We start from the raw sequence: 16,036 nt of genomic DNA, 5'->3' as shown, positions 1-16,036 counted from the left end.
GCTCCTAATCTGTTTTCACCTCTTTGCATTATTAGTTTAAAGCAGCTCACGAATGCTGACGATCAACCACCATGATCACTTGTTCTCGGGGCCCCTCGGTCACCAATACTCAATTACTTTTCACATGTTTAACACATTAAAGAATGATGTAAGGTACATCCCGATGGTATTATGTCAGCCCAGGCTCAAGAAAATAAGTCTGACAGCTTGTAATTATAGTTAGTCTGTTGATGGGTGGGAACAAAGCCCCGTGTTGACAGAGACCCTCAGGGCAGCCATTGTTGGAGCTGACTTCACCTGGACTTCTATGATGTTGTCTGTCTGGTGGTTTAAAAAGTTCTCCCAAAGGGAAATACCGATGTTACATTGTGAATACACTGGTGGTTTCAATAGACTAAACCACCATTGGTGATGACATCAATACAGGCAGAATAAGTATCATAGCATGAGGTTCAAAAATCCTCCTCTTGATGGCCCTTTGGCTACAAGCTTTGTGGTATACTGAAAGAATGAATGGCACTATATACTTAATTCACATAGCTGTTGCAAGGGACATCAAACTGAAAACTACAAGTCATGATACACATTTACGATACGCAAAGATGACCAATGGTATCAGAAGTTACATTGTATCCCAGCATTAGCCACGTCCCCTGCCCGTAAATCATGTGCAGTCTTGTTTTTAGGATTCTTCACTGAAGCACCAATTGTTTGTAACTGTGTTGACCTTTAGCCAGGTTGTTAACTTAACACAAGGCCTTGACCCCTCAGCCAGCACTGCCAGTATTAGCTGCTTGACTGGAAGCGTGGGACATATATACGTATTGTGCTGTTGGACACTCCTGCAGCAGGAGGAGTAGCAGGACAATAGCAAGTTATAGTAAAATACACATCCAACAGCAAAGTCTGGATGAAAAGTAAGTATACAGGAACCAGATTGTGTGGAAAGAATGCTTTTTCTTCATGCATATTTATTTATCAATCAACACTTCCTTTTGCTTTCCATTAAATATTGTCACAAAGACCCCTGTGGTTAAAAGGTTAGGTGCTTTCCTGACAACTGACAAGCTGTGATTGGGGGTAGGGTGGGGTGAGAGACCCACGCTTTGCTAACTAACTGTCAGGAGTCATAAACGATGCAGTATAGATTCTCTTTATGACAAGAGGCCATTGCCTGAGGAAGGAAAAGAAGAGCAGGATAAGAGCGCAAATTGTATTTATATGATTTAGAGGGGTGGGGAGGGACGTTCAAGGTTTTACGGCGCCCGTCCAAATCAACCTCCTTTGACAGCTTCACTTTAACAAGCTGTCATTTCACCTGACTTTCACGATGCTCTGCTGGTTATTGACCTCCTTGCAGGTCGCTCAAGGTTGAAGTACTAGACTACAGGAGTGTGTTTTTCTTCTTCTGTCATTTAATCTGCAAGCTGGCTTTTTTTAAAATAATCTTTAGCCATAATTGTGAGGTACCTATGCTGCAATAGAGATTTTAAACAAACCTACCAGAGCTGAATACAACTTAAAAAAAGACTAACTGAATATGAACACAATGGTTTCCATATGATTACAGTAATTACACCAACTTTTACTGCTTGTATATACAGCCATGTATTTTTAAAGGAATAGTTTGACATTTTGGTAAAACATTTTATTGTCAAGAATTAACTTAAAGGATCAATACCATTCGTATACCTGTGTCGATTTCCATGAAATTAAGAGTGGGTGTGGGGGGTGGGATGGGGTGGTGGTTCACACTCTGGCTCTCTCCAGTTCAAATATACATCCACCAATACCTATAAAGCTCAACTAATAACACGTTGTTCGATCTAGTCTGTTTATCCCACACGCAAACCTAAAATTAAAGTCCCCTCCACTCCTACATTTTTTTCTTCTTTTTCCTACTTTTTTTTAATGTTGGAATTTTACCGTTTAGAATGATGTATGTGCAAAGTGGTTCTCATCTGCTCAAGGGGTAAAATTTCTCATCAAAAGTCAGAGTTTAAAGGGGCGTTCTTATGAGCATGATTTGTGACATCACAACTAGTTTGGAGCCAACTATGTTCCAGTATTCAACTTTCAGAACTGTGATGTTGAAACTTGAAACCTCCAGTGCACAAATAGTACAGAGAATACATTCCATGGATGTATTCTAAGAGCTGGATAGGGCGCTGCTGCTCAGACTAGCAGCCAATTTTTCCTAGTCACTCATGGTATTGCAGTGAGGGAACGTTGTTTTTTAGCTTCGTTAGCCAAGCAATTCTTATTGGTCTGATTGGGCGCCATTTTTAGTCCGGTATCCAGCTCTTATAATACATCCATGATACATTCAGTGAAGCAGGAGACATCTTGCATCCACTAATTCAACTTTTGAAAGGAGCAATATTTACATAATCATACACTAAGGTTTTTAAGGAGGGAGAAGGAAGAGATACAATTAAAAGATTTTAATGAGATAATTGAACTCTTTTTGTAGAACCAACATAGACACAAATATTCAAAGCAGAGTGCTTTTTATACATCTTAAAACATGTCTGGAGGGGATCTGGATCTAGCTGCTGGTAGCTAAGATATAGATGAAACTATAAGTAAAACCAGAACCTGTTTTTACATTCAGTTTTTGTGCAAATATTTAGTTTTGGTTGCTGTGAGCTTTAAAGATGCTTGTAGGCATATTTTTTTACTTTGATATGAGCTAGGCTAGCTGTTTTCAGTCTTTATGCTAAGCCAAGCTAATCAACTCCATCCTTAACGCACACTTGTATGGTATTGATCTTCTCATCTAACACTTGGCAAGAATGCAGATAAGCAAACAATTCCTTTTACAGTATAGTAGCTTTAAACAAAAGACCTGTGCTAATCAGTCTTAATCAACAAACCAACCTGAATGTTTCTTGCCGATAGCATATCCCTTTAACTCAACCAATGGGTATACTTGATCACATTCATACACTGTCTCTTTCAGCCCATCAGGATGTCAGAATCAGTTCCCGGCACTGTCTTTTCTGCCTGTGTGATGCTTTTTGACGTTCTAGGCACTTCAGACACTTGTGAGGTTGGGATTAACCTCTACTGACACTGTCTTCTTCAAACCTTTTGTAGTCTTACACCGGTGATAACATTACCCTACGAAAACATCAGCCTCAAATTTCATGGGAAAGTAACATATGTACACATACATCAAAACACACACACACGCCCTGAGGGTTTCCTGAAGCGATATTCACTGACAATTCGTCACCTGGGATATGACTGACTCTTATACTGTGGCTCTTATGTTTGTCCTATCTCCTTATTTAGCCTTATAGAGTGTGTCAGGCTTAAGGTAGAGTACGATACTTATTTCTGGTTTGCCTTGACTGCTTTATTTGTCATGTTTCCATCCAGTTTTCCTCAATACACACTTTGTCTCACTCTCAATGCACCAGTCTGTAGGTTTAAACATCTTTCCCTTCTTCTGCTCTTAACTTCAACCCCTAATTCCACTATCTCCTGTGTCTCTTTCTCACTCTTGCCCTGTATCTGGGTGCTGTTGCCTCATCAAACGGACTCTGAAGCTAAAACATCCAAGAGGGGAAACAATATATGATCACTGCCGCTTAAATCTCCTCAGTGTAACGCACTGTGTGTGTTTTTTTTGTCTGTTTTCATGCTTGTTCTTTGTGTGCATCAGAGAAAAGATGGGGGTGGTGCTTCACGTGGTGAGGTGACAACATGGTTTTCTCACTTTGCTACAGATTAATTAGCCTTGAAGATCAAACAACCAACAGTGAACGCATGAAAAAACCCTATCAGCCCTTCTCCCCCCAGAAACAATTAAGATGCTCCCAATCTGTCTGGTACTTATTGCTTGGTGCCATCTGACCACCATGCCATCAGGCACCTTATCAGGGGCAAAAAGGTACCTCCCATGTGAATATTCTCTCCATCTGCTTATCATACTGAAATCAGAGTTACATGTTTACTGGAACAGTGCTGTCAGAGGTGGGGCCCCTCGCACTTCAATCAGCATCTGTTTCACGGTGGACTTGCACGAGGAGTCGAACCAGAGATAGAAGTTGACAAGTGTGATAAAACGCAGATTAGGATCGGACTTCTGTGTTAGAAGCTCTGCGGTCTCACACAGAGGTGTCACATCCTGATGAAATGAGATAAAATCAGATTAATAAAATGAGATGAGATGAAAACCAAAACAATGTCCATGAGCAGCATAAGACTCATAGAGAAATAACCTAGAAATCAAGAGTCATCAGAGAAAATAGACTAGATAGTGAAGAGGTAGATAATACTATGAATAAAATGAATATATTTTTGATTAAAAGGACACACTGCATAACTTTCTATCCAGATTTTGAACCATTATCAAACATAAACAGCTGAAGCAAATGTGCTTAACACTCTAGTTGGTTATTATAATAATTTGATTGTGATAAAAAGCTAAAAAAAATAATAATTGGCACTTTATCATCTCTTGTGTAAAACATATGTACAGAATGAAAAGTACCACAAAAAAAGGAATTCACATCAAGCACTTACAGTAATGCTCTATTACTGCTGGGTAACAACCTAAACCTTTGTTTAACAAAGACAAAGCTTGTTAGTGATTATAGTCTTTGTAACCTGTGGATACACCGCCATCTAGTGGTTAAAATAATGTTTTCAACGCGGTAATTAAATATTCATTAACAACAATAAACTGTCGACTATAAAAACGAAACACATTGCCAAATAATTTTATAAAAAATGAATAGCGTTTTTAAACCACACTAATGTCGTTTTAAGAAGTTTATTTCCGTCTCTCTCTTTGTGGTCCTTTGTTTGTTCGGGACCAGATAGGAACCAACAGTTGTTGCTGTTGTTTCCTCAGGTGGAGGCGGACGAGTCGTCGAAGGAGCAAAAAATCAAAATGGCGAGCCAAGAGGAGTCTGTGAGGGAGTTTGTCGCTGTTACTGATGTGGACGAGGAGAGAGCCCGCTTCTTCTTGGAGTCAGCCGGCTGGAACCTGCAGGTACGTCTCTTGTGGACCGAACCGTACAGCTGCGGCGGGAAGCGGGAAAGAAAACGTTGTTGATGTGACAGTGTGTCAGAGGAGTAGCTTCCCGGGCTAACGTTAGCCTGTGTTGCCGGTAATTTGTGCAAGTCACCGTTTGACAATGGCGTAGCCGCTTTCTGCTACCGACAACACGGCCGGTGTGTGGTTAGTTAGCCGGTACAGAGCCAGTAACATGAAGGTCCACTTCTGTAGTGTTATTATTATAAAGCAGGTCTGCCGTTGAGTTCATTGAGCGGTGCTAGTTAGTGTTAGCATGTAACGCTACCTGGTAAAGACAGCAGTGGTTAGCTAATGCTGCAGTATATCTGTTGTCCCGGTGAAGCATAGAACAGAGCTAGACTGCTGGGACATAAACACACATATACTCTTTATTTAAAAGTCCTGCACAGAAAAATAAACTCCATTTAGTGATATAGTTTCTCACTCGACTAGCACCACCATTATAGTAAAAGGGAAAGAGAAAGTAAATGCTAACATACACTCTGAGATAATAATAATAATTATAATAATACTTCATAGAGTTAAAACAGATACAGACTGACCAAAAACAAGAAGAGTATTTTGTGTCAGTTTGTGTAGGCTGAGCTATAATGCCATCATAACTTCATTTTTTGATTCATTTAACCGAACCGTGAATCTGTACATTGACTTCCTTAACACTGCATGTTAAAAACAAACATGTGACTATAGCACTAGTCCATCTTGGCAGAATAAGCAGAATTCTAAATGCATCATTGTATGCAACTAGAAGCTTCTTCCCTTTTGTCTTGCTGTAATTACACCAAAGATGGACTGTATAGAGTGGAGTACAAAAAGAGCTTTCTTTACATCATCCGTATACATGTCAAACTTGCGTGCCAACATATTTGCTTGTGCATACATTTTGTAACATTGCCGCTGCACATCATAATCATCATCACACAGATCATCCCTGATGATGTGACCCATGTATTTGACTCTGCTCACTACATTTAACAACAGAAAAGAAGGAAAGTTTTGCTTCCGATCTTCCTTGGTTTTAACAATCATGAAAACGCTCTTTTTAGAATTGAATTTGATGTCATACTCTATATCGTAATTTGAGCAGATTCTGAGCAGTTGTTGTAATCCAGCACTGTAAGAAGACAGGGCAACTAAATCAGCAGCATACACCAGATCATTAATAAGATTACTCCCCACTATACAGCCAGTCCTGCACTCTTTTAGCTGTTTTGAAAGATCATCCATATACACATTGAATAAGATAAGTGACAAGATTCCACCTTGTCTAACCCCATTGGTCTAACTGAAGGGTCAGAGGTAGAAATATTTAACGTTAGCACAAAGTTGTCTTATTGTAGGCTGAACTAGTTGAAAGGTTATCAGTATCGTATTATTAATAACAATAATAATAATGCACATAACAATAATTAATACGTTGCTATGCTGTCTGTCAGTTATTGTGACAGTGTCATATTCATTTCCATGTTTCCTCTCTAGCTCGCGCTGGCCAGCTTCTTTGAGGATGGGGCTGATGACGACATAGTGACGCTTCCTCAGCCGGAAGGAGGCTCCTCAGTGTCCCGGTCAGCAGGACCAAGGTAGTGTTTACATCCTGCCTCTGCTTTTATTAATATCATACTTCAGTCTTGATGAATGTTTAGTAAACTTATAGGCTTCTTTTTTTTCCCTCTTCAGTGCAGCAAACAATCATGTTCATGTTTATTTTTGTCCTCTTCAACAGTTCCCAGCCCAGAGTGACCTCCTTCAGAGATCTGATGCATGAGGCAGAAGAAGAGAGTGATGAAGAGGAAGGTCAAAGGTATGATTAGTTTACAATATTCGTTTAGCTTAAGCTCACAAGTCACCCCCTTTTAAAAGAGGCCATATTATACCCCTTCTCCACAAGTTAACACAGTTCCTTGGGGTCTTAATAAAATGTATCTGACATGCTTTGGTCAAAATACCACAAGGAGGCCCTGTTCAGAAAGGCCTGTTTGAGTGTAAAAACATATTTTACTGTGATTTAATTGCAATAAACAGATGCTGAAATAACGACATCATGATGGCAATTTGTAAAAAGTCTGAATTCATACTTTAACAGGTCTGCCTGCAAGATGACAAGCAAACAACTTTTAAAATGCTTGTTTTCTGCATGAAGTTCATATTGATTAGAGCTATTCTAACATTGTAGCTGCTTCATCCACACTCAAAATAATATTACCTAAAAAGGTATAAATACAGCAGCAACATTACTTTTTATACACATAGATATCCACCTACTGTGTATGTTTTAAATTGATATAAACTCACTGGCATTAAAAGATGTTTATTATTGATGACAGCAGCTGAGGTGGTGTTAGCTCTGGCTAGGTTGAGATGTCAGATTGAAAATAAATCCACTTAATCCCTAAAGTTTAAAGAACAAACTCCTCCCACCAGTTAACTGCTCTGGATCACAGCAGAATCAGCAGTGATTCTTCATCTCTGTCCCCCAGTCTGGCCCCACAATACACGCACATTTTTCAACGTGAGCATAGCTTTTCTCCATGTGACATAAGAAGGGGCACCAAATCTGAACGGCTTAATGAGTCACAATACAGAGAAAGCTAGCTCACACCAAACTGACTGGGTGGTCTCATTTTAACAGTTTGTGTGTTATTAGGCACATCAGAGACTCAAATATATACACACAAGCATTGAAAAAGCAAGTTTTCATAATGAAGTTTTTCATAAATATTCAGCCATGATTTTGAACATAGTTTAGATAACACTAAGCTACTATGTCTTTACTCCAACACAACACATTCCTCCTGGCACTCCCCTCTCCAACTGTCTTGGCTGAATATTTAGAAGACAACAACAACTCAGCTCTCATGAGATTTCAGAACAAGACTTCATGATCCACACTTGGTTAGACTCAATAACAAACGGACTGGATCAAGTGAAAGTAAAGAAAAAAGCTGTTTTTCTCCATATGGTTCTCTCCATAATAACTTCTAATAACAATCTGAGCCTGTCAATGGCAAAAATAAGCACTTTTAGTTGATGTACATTGATGGTGCCTTATATTAAATGATTACATTGGCACTGGCTAAAGCACTCCAAGGCAGTCTTCTGGTTGTTTTCCAAAGTAGTTGACAGCTACTTATCCTTTTATCTGTGACTATTCAATTAATACCCACACACACAAGATATTTGTTATATTTCAGCGTGAGTTATAGAAGGTATGGAATATGATTCAGTGACTCATCAAGGACACATCATAGAATACAGAGGATTAAAATGGTCTGAAAGACAAGATGGCAATAAATGGAAGTCCCTGCCCAGCTGATTCTGTGTGTTGTCACAGTGTCTTCTTCTAAATGGCAGTTCCAGTTGTTCTTGTGGTGTTAAAGCTGTTGAAACGTCAGTCAGTCAGTTTGTCTATCAGCTGTGATTCTAGAATGCACCATACTATTTTCGGTCGCACCTCATTCACTGTGAGCCGGTCGTGCTTTTTTGCTGCATCGACAGATTCTGCAGCAGGGGCAGGGCAGTGCAGAGGATGTGAAGGGACTGCGTGGTGTTACTAATGTCAGTAAGACACTAGGAAAACTGTCATCTACAGTCGATTGTAGCATCAGGTTTGCAGTGAATGATTGCATTATTATTTATGATGTGACTGAGAGTGAGCAGAGTACTGTTTGATGTCTTTTAAAGAGTAAATACACACCCAAATTCTGCCAGCTCCCTCCCTCCCTTACTGCACATTATAACATGCAGTAGAGGAGAGCACAGGGCAGCAACTGTAGGGGACGTGGCTGCTGTTGGTCTTGTGGTTACATAGTGTGTGTGATACAGCAGGTGAAGGGACACTGACTGACCACTGCTCACTGTAGCATGAAGAGCCACAGCAATGTAGAGCTGACCAGTTATGAGCAGCTGCTGTCACACTCTCTGTGACTTTGACAGTCACTAGAAGCAGAATCATGACTCGTTATAAACGTCTCTGTGTTGTAGCGGAGGTAGCAGCTCTGCTATGAGAGGCTCCTTGGTCTGTGAGGTAGTGTCAGTATGTCACTGTCAATTTGTTAATATTCTTTTTTCATATGCATTTTATAATGGAGGTAAGTCTCCAGCAGCTCACTCTATGTTAGCATTGGCTATAAATGGTTAGTAAATGGTTTGTTGAGCCATTTTCAACACATGAAATGTCGGTATATATATATACATTTAGTGTTGATGTCAATATTGCCACCAGCATTAATGTGTCTCATCACAGTAGATAGATAGATAGATAGATAGATAGATAGATAGATAGATAGATAGATAGATAGATAGATAGATAGACAGACTTATTTGTCATATGCATTATTATATTGCACAGCAGTAGTTTGTAAACTTGTACTTGAGTATATAAAGCAGTCCGTGGAGTATGAGTGTGTGTGTATATGTATGAAGGTGGGGGGGATTACTGGGAATTCACAGCCAGATGGCTAGGGCAAAGAAGCTGTTGTAGAATCTGACCGTTCTGCTACGGCCAACATGGAGAACAGTGAATGGGGAGGGTGGGTGGGGTCTCTGATGAGCTTGTGGGTACAGTTGTATCATTTAGTTTACAGCTCCAAAAACTGTTGAAGTGTGCAGCACCTCTTTAACTGTGCTGTGTTAACTACATGGAACAGTGTTCACATGAGGGGACACCTTGCACAAATGTGTCAATACACTAGTTTATACATAAAGTAGTTCCCACTGTTCAGTCACTGTGTGTGTGTGTGTGTGTGTGAGATGTCAATGTGAGTAACTTCATGCAGTGTTTGGTTGTTTTCAGATTAGAATACAGTAGAATAAAATGTACACACACCACTAACATCACCACCAGAATGTTTTAAGGTGTGAGACTGCAAAAAGTAAGAAGGAGAAGCAAGACTGACTTGATTAAATTCCCCTGGGGTTAGGAATCTCATGATTTCATTCCATATCAATTCTCTATTCACAACTAGTTCTCCATTGAATTAATTGTGTGTGTGTGTGAGAGAGAACACAGCTTTTTGGTTATTAAAGTTAACTGCATTAATGAATATAGAAGCATCTCACAGTCTTCTGTCTGTATGAAGTATATTTAATGTTCATATCACTAAGGTAATTATTTAGTCATTATAGCAGAAATGTGGACACACACTTGACTTAAAGATGGAACTACAAGATAATGTGTATGATTTATGAATCCATTCAGAATCATCTAAGATAAGGATTGGAAGTATTTTATTAATCAATTTCCCCCCCCACCTGCACTACTGCACCTCTGCACTCATGCACTGTCAGTTATGTATGATTTCAACTATGTATTGTAACATTATATATTACTTGACTGCAGCTCTGTGCAGCATTTTTTCCCAAAGACACATTTCCCTCAAGACATTAAAGTTTATCTTATCTTAAATGCCTCTTTACACTGTCTCAGATAAAAGATGACAATCATGAGAGAAACTCTGAGCCGGAGCCAAAGCTTGTTTATGCATGGCTTTGCTTTTTAATACAAGAGAGCGGTGCAGATGTTTTTTCTCACATATGTTTTAGCTCTAAAATTCACCATCAAATCATCTGATATCAGCTGATTGGACTCTGTTAGATCTGTCGTGCACAGTGTGACACCCTAGTGCATTTGTTGTTTTCTTTCCTGACTATCTACAGTGTTACCTTGTGGAATGATTTTATTCAGTTTCATAGTCTGTAGTCACACTCTGCCATGTCTCCCTCCAGATTTTTCGCTGGAGGATCAGAGCGCAGCGGGCAGCAGATCGTCGGACCACCCAAGAAGAAGAGCTCCAATGAAGTGGTGGAGGATCTGTTCAAAGGGGCCAGGGAACACGGAGCTGTGCCTCTGGAGCGGAGCGGGAGAGGACCAGGAGAGCCCAGCAGAGCTAGGGTAACGCAAAGCTCACAAATCCTTCTCCTTCTTGTTAATTCATATCAAAAAAAAAATTCTGTTTATGCTCATATTTCAGGTTGTCTCTCATTCTGTTTTTATTGGCTCTGTTATTTCTCAGGCATTTGTTGGTGGAGGATACAGGTTAGGAGCAGCTCCTGAGGAGGAGTCAGCCTATGTTGCCGGAGAGAGGCACGGCGCCAACGCCCAGCAGGATGTGAGTAGACCTCAGATCATCAGATACCAGTGTGGCATCAAGTGTTAATGGCCAAGCATCGCTCCCATTGTTTTGAGGTGTTTCCTGTTCCATAGACAGTGATCAGCCTCTCTAGTCTTCTAGCTTGCTCAGATTGTCGTGGAGCTAAACACACTTCACCACAACATATTGTGCATTAAATCAAAGGACTCTTCATTCATCATTTTAAGAATAGAGACTCTATTGCATCGTTTCTTGCTTTTTCGTGCTGTGTAGATCACATCCCTCATACACTGTTACATTTACAGTAATAATAGTGGGGCTGTACAGAGTGCTTCAAAGCTTTGTTTGTTGAAGTCAAAATTAGTATTTGAATATCTGTATATATGTGTATAAATTCAAATTCAAGCTTTATTGGCATGACAGATCAGAAATCTATATTACCAAAGCAGTACAGAAGATAACTAACATTGACACATGATTACAAATAAATAAAAAATATGCAACTATCAACAAACATATCAAATATAATGAATCATATTCTAGGAGACCTGCTTATTATTAATCCAGTACTGCTGGTGAACACTGTACATTTAGTGTAGTGGAATAACTATGATATTTGACACAACTCATGTGTATACTGTGTGTGTGTGTGTGTGTGTGTGTGTGTGTGTGTGTGTGTGTGTGTGTGTGTGTGTGTGTGTGTGTGTGTGTGTGTGTGTGTGTGTGTGTGTGTGTGTGTGTGTGTGTGTGTGTGTGTGTGTGTGTGTGTGTGTGTTAGGTACATGTGGTGCTGAAGCTTTGGAAGACAGGTTTCAGTCTGGATAACGGTGAACTCAGAAATTACAGCGATCCTGGAAACGCCAACTTCCTCGAAGCAATCCGAAGGGGGTAAGAGGAGTCATATAGATTTATCATAACTATGTCCTAAATGTTGACATGTAAATATACTGTATACATAGAGGCCTATTTGAGTCTGAGATATTGTTCATGTCTGAAGAGCCCTGATAACATGTGATTAAGCCCCCTGTTCACCAGTTGATTATCACCCTGCAGGGAGATTCCTCTGGAGCTGAGGCAGCGCTCTCGAGGGGGCCAGGTCAACCTGGACATGGAGGACCACAGGGACGAAGACTTCAGCAAACCCAAGATGGCCTTCAAGGCCTTCGGAGGTGAAGGACAGAAGTTGGGAAGGTGAGATTGATAGCAGTCCTTGTAGTTTCAGTTAAAATAGTTTCTGTGTCATTTCTCCAGAGCAGAATGTCAGTGATGATAAGCAGCAGCTGAGTTCAAGGTCTCAGGCTGGTAAACCAGTCTAGCTAGTTTACATGGGAGTGAATCATGTTTAGTCTGGATGTTTACTTTATGTATGAGCTCATTTCAGTTTAATAATAGCCTTCTGTTTAGCCATGTCACCTTTTATTAAATTAAGACAATGCATTAAATAATTTATGTGTATGAATTACTTCATTTGAGAGCCCAAATTACTAATGGTGCTCTGTGGGGCCTTTAGTAGTGATACAGAGCAGTTTTGTGGGTTTTTGTTATGTTTGTCTCACAGACTTTTTAAATTGTGAGCACAACTTTGTTTTTTGTTTTTTTTTGACACCATGACACCTCCTGGCCTCCGTGGAATAAATTAAAATTTGCTAAATTTTCATATTCAGTCCTCTAGAGGTGCACCAATCCAGCTATTTCAGTCCCGATACTGATATTGAAACCCAGGCTTTGGGTATCAGCAGATACAGAGAGCTGATCTGTTACCAGTGTTTAATCTATAAGCTATAAGCCTCACTGTGAGGAAGAGACTGGGATCATTATTGTTAGTGTAAGGCAACATCAGGCCTCACTTAAATATCACTTTTTGTAACTTTGTAACAAATAAATATATAGAGATATATTTACTGAATCATTTATTATAAATAATGGTATCTGATAGCTCATTGGTCCATTATCACTGATAGCTGATTCAGTTATTTGAGTCAGTTTTATAGTACATTTAAAGTCTGATCATCTTTTTCTTCCTCTTCTCTCTCTATAGTGCCACCCCAGAGTTGGTTAAAGCTCCAGCCTCCTCCCAGCAGGACCAGGCAGCCAATGAGGCCCAAGCCACCGCCTCAGTGAACCTCGACCCCTCCCAGCCCGTCACTAACATCCAGATCCGTCTGGCAGACGGCAGCAGGCTGGTTCAAAAGTTCAACAACACCCACAAGTAATGGATTAGTTCTTTTCAACCTGAAGCTGGCATGTACACTAAAAACAGTCACACTTATGTCTCTGCAGTTCTATGGAAATGAAATAAAATACAACCCAAAATGATGGCTTAAAATTATATAACAAATATTTAGTTTAGTTTGCTTTCACTGATCATACAGTGTACAGTGTGTTAAATAACTGCTCAACTCTAAAATACTAACATAGTGAAGGGTCTCTTATTTAGTAGTTATCTGATTACGAATGCCACCAGATGTCATGATGAAAATTCATGAATTTCTAAAAGGTCACATCTTTCACCATGTGTGATGTCAAGTCTCAAACTAATGTAATAGTGTAAATATATTCAAACAGACTGAGTCACTATCTATCATTATCTGACACACCACCTGCAAGGAGGACATACAGTAAGTGTGTCAGTGATGGAGGCAGGTGAGATGTGTGATTTGCTGAGTCACAGGGAAAAAAATCATAGAAATATTGAGTATTTTTTTTACAGACACTGGTAGATTTTAAGGAGACTGAGGAGCTCCAGAAAAATGTGACAGAACATCCAAAATAAAAATATCTGTGTTATAACACATTATTATAATCCTTGTGCCTTATCTTAGAAAATGTTACACGTCTAATTAGGGACAGAAATTGCTGCATCGAAAGACTGCCATAAACATTTTTATAGATTAATATGATAGTCCTGAAAATATCTGTCAAATATTCATTCATTTTCAGGATTTGAACCCTTTAAATGCCAGTTTGTTTACATAATACAGCACAGGAATGCATGAAAGTCATATTTTGGCAGGGGGATCAAAAAATGTAGTTTTAAATGGTTTTAATGGGGACATATTTGTCCCTAAGAATGATGGTGTAACAGATGTTTCTATACAGGGTATTATAGGCCTATTATAATTGATTTTAAAAAATGGATGCCATATGCATGAACACATCCCAAAATTATCAAGAAAATTAAAATGAACAAGGGATAGTTTATAAGCAAGTATATAAGGTTTTTTGTTTAAATTCAAACTAAAATTGTCATATATATTAAAATCAAGGTATGGCAGAAAGAAAAAAAAGTGATGAAGTGGACATGTTTGATACCCAAAAGGAAACACATTGAATCATCAGTCAGGAGCTTTTAAGTTGATGTTCGTCTCTTCTTCGTGTCTCTCAGGGTGTCTGATCTGCGGCAGTTCGTGGTCGCGGCCCGGCCCAGCATGGCCGCCAGAGAGTTCGTTCTCATGACGGCCTTCCCCAACAAAGAGCTGGAGGACGAGAGCCAGACGCTGCAGCAGGCCAACCTTCTCAACGCCGTCATCATCCAGCGGCTACAGTGAGGCGGGCCGCCCCCCGCTGGCGTGGCTGAGCAACTGCAGCCCGGTGAAACCTGCTGCCCCTTCTGAGGGAGGAGAAACCACGGACTTGTGTATGGACTTCTAATTTCTGATTTATTTTGTTTTTTCTAAAGTGAAACATAACATTCTGCTCCCCACCAGATCCCGACTCCTCTCCCCCACCTCTCCCTCTTTTCTCCTCCGCGCTCTATGACGGGCTTAAACGGAGGGAGGAAACACAGAATCTTCCAGAGCGGAGTTCATTTAAGAGCCTGCAGATGCTGGTAAATGGTTGTGATGGGCAGCAGAAAAGATGGTTAAACCAGCATCAGTCCAGCTTTCTGAAGAAACAGATACGCTCACTAAACCTGGCTCTATTTTCCATTAAGTCGCTCCCCCCACTTTTCCTCTTCTAATAACCTCCATTTAGCCTGTTAAGCCAAGTCAGGTGCTGGGGCTTCACCACATCCATGCAACGCCAGATTCCTAGTGTGTTTCTGTCTCAACAGCACAAACCAGAACCACATAAGGAACAACAGTCTTATTAAGATAAATAAAAAAGTTGATGGTGATACTGTGGTTTTTGTACAAGTTTCCATTTCTCTCCACATATTCCTTTTTTTTCTTTTTGTTTGAAGAGAGAGAGAGAGAGAGAGAGAGTGAGAAGTGTAATGATATAACAGACCAACCTATACCGGTAGCCTTATGCTCCTCTATTCACCTCCAACAATCACAAACAGTCCCTTTTTGTTCAAATGAAGATGGAATTATTTTTTTAAACTGCCTTTTTTTTTCTTTTTCTTTTTTTTTTTTCCTTTACAGATTGTAGGATTGTCCTAGTTAGACTGCAGGATTTTGATATGGTGTAACATAAAAAAATTAGTTACACGTACGGCTTTATTACCAAACCAATGGTTGAAGAAAAACAACATAGATTGTAAACATTGGTTTGTAGTAGTGAAAGTTGAATTCTTTATGACACACTGACATCTTCTATGCATCCTGGGGCAACACGGAAAATATGTTTGGACCTCTGGTAAAAATAAATCCATTTTATGGTTGATGTATAAAGAACTATGGTCTTGTGTTTATTCTTATAGTTGGTAAATGAATATTCATAGACTTGGAAACAAGAATTGTAGAGACTGTTATTGAAATGGAATATTGTGGTTAATCTAAATATGTGTTAGTATCATAGAGACTTCTCCTGTATCATTATTCAGTGCATTTACATGAGCTATACTGTCAGATTATACATTTCTCAGGGCAATAGTCAGATTTCCAGAAATGTTGAAGTGAAATAAATGAGAACCTTTGTAAAAATTAATTGAGTCACATAGAGATGAAAAATA

At 39.6% G+C, this 16,036-nt stretch overlaps 1 protein-coding gene across 1 annotated transcript; it reads left to right on the top strand.

The window, feature by feature from the left end:
* Positions 1–4,870: 4,870 nt before the first annotated feature.
* Positions 4,871–15,758, top strand: nsfl1c (NSFL1 (p97) cofactor (p47)). Its single transcript, XM_062426965.1, has 9 exons — positions 4,871–5,005; positions 6,530–6,630; positions 6,774–6,851; positions 10,775–10,940; positions 11,062–11,157; positions 11,918–12,027; positions 12,193–12,330; positions 13,178–13,348; positions 14,525–15,758. Exons 1-9 carry the CDS (start codon positions 4,904–4,906, stop codon positions 14,685–14,687), a joined length of 1,125 nt encoding a protein of 374 aa, XP_062282949.1. The 5' UTR covers positions 4,871–4,903; the 3' UTR covers positions 14,688–15,758.
* Positions 15,759–16,036: the final 278 nt, after the last annotated feature.

Source organism: Scomber scombrus, chromosome 10 (genome assembly GCF_963691925.1).
Source record: "Scomber scombrus chromosome 10, fScoSco1.1, whole genome shotgun sequence".
Classification (NCBI taxonomy): domain Eukaryota; kingdom Metazoa; phylum Chordata; class Actinopteri; order Scombriformes; family Scombridae; genus Scomber; species Scomber scombrus.
Note: the sequence above shows the minus strand (reverse complement) of the source record. Positions and strands in the feature narration are given on the sequence as shown.

What these genes read in the sequence shown, in the direction of transcription:
- nsfl1c (XM_062426965.1), top strand. Translation starts at nt 4,904, where the DNA reads ATGGCGAGCCAAGAGGAGTCTGTGAGGGAGTTTGTCGCTGTTACTGAT. An exon ending in GAGAGCCCAGCAGAGCTAGG is followed by an intron (nt 10,941 to 11,061) that starts GTAACGCAAAGC and finishes GTTATTTCTCAG; the next exon opens with GCATTTGTTGGTGGAGGATA. An exon ending in GAAGGACAGAAGTTGGGAAG is followed by an intron (nt 12,331 to 13,177) that starts GTGAGATTGATA and finishes CTCTCTCTATAG; the next exon opens with TGCCACCCCAGAGTTGGTTA.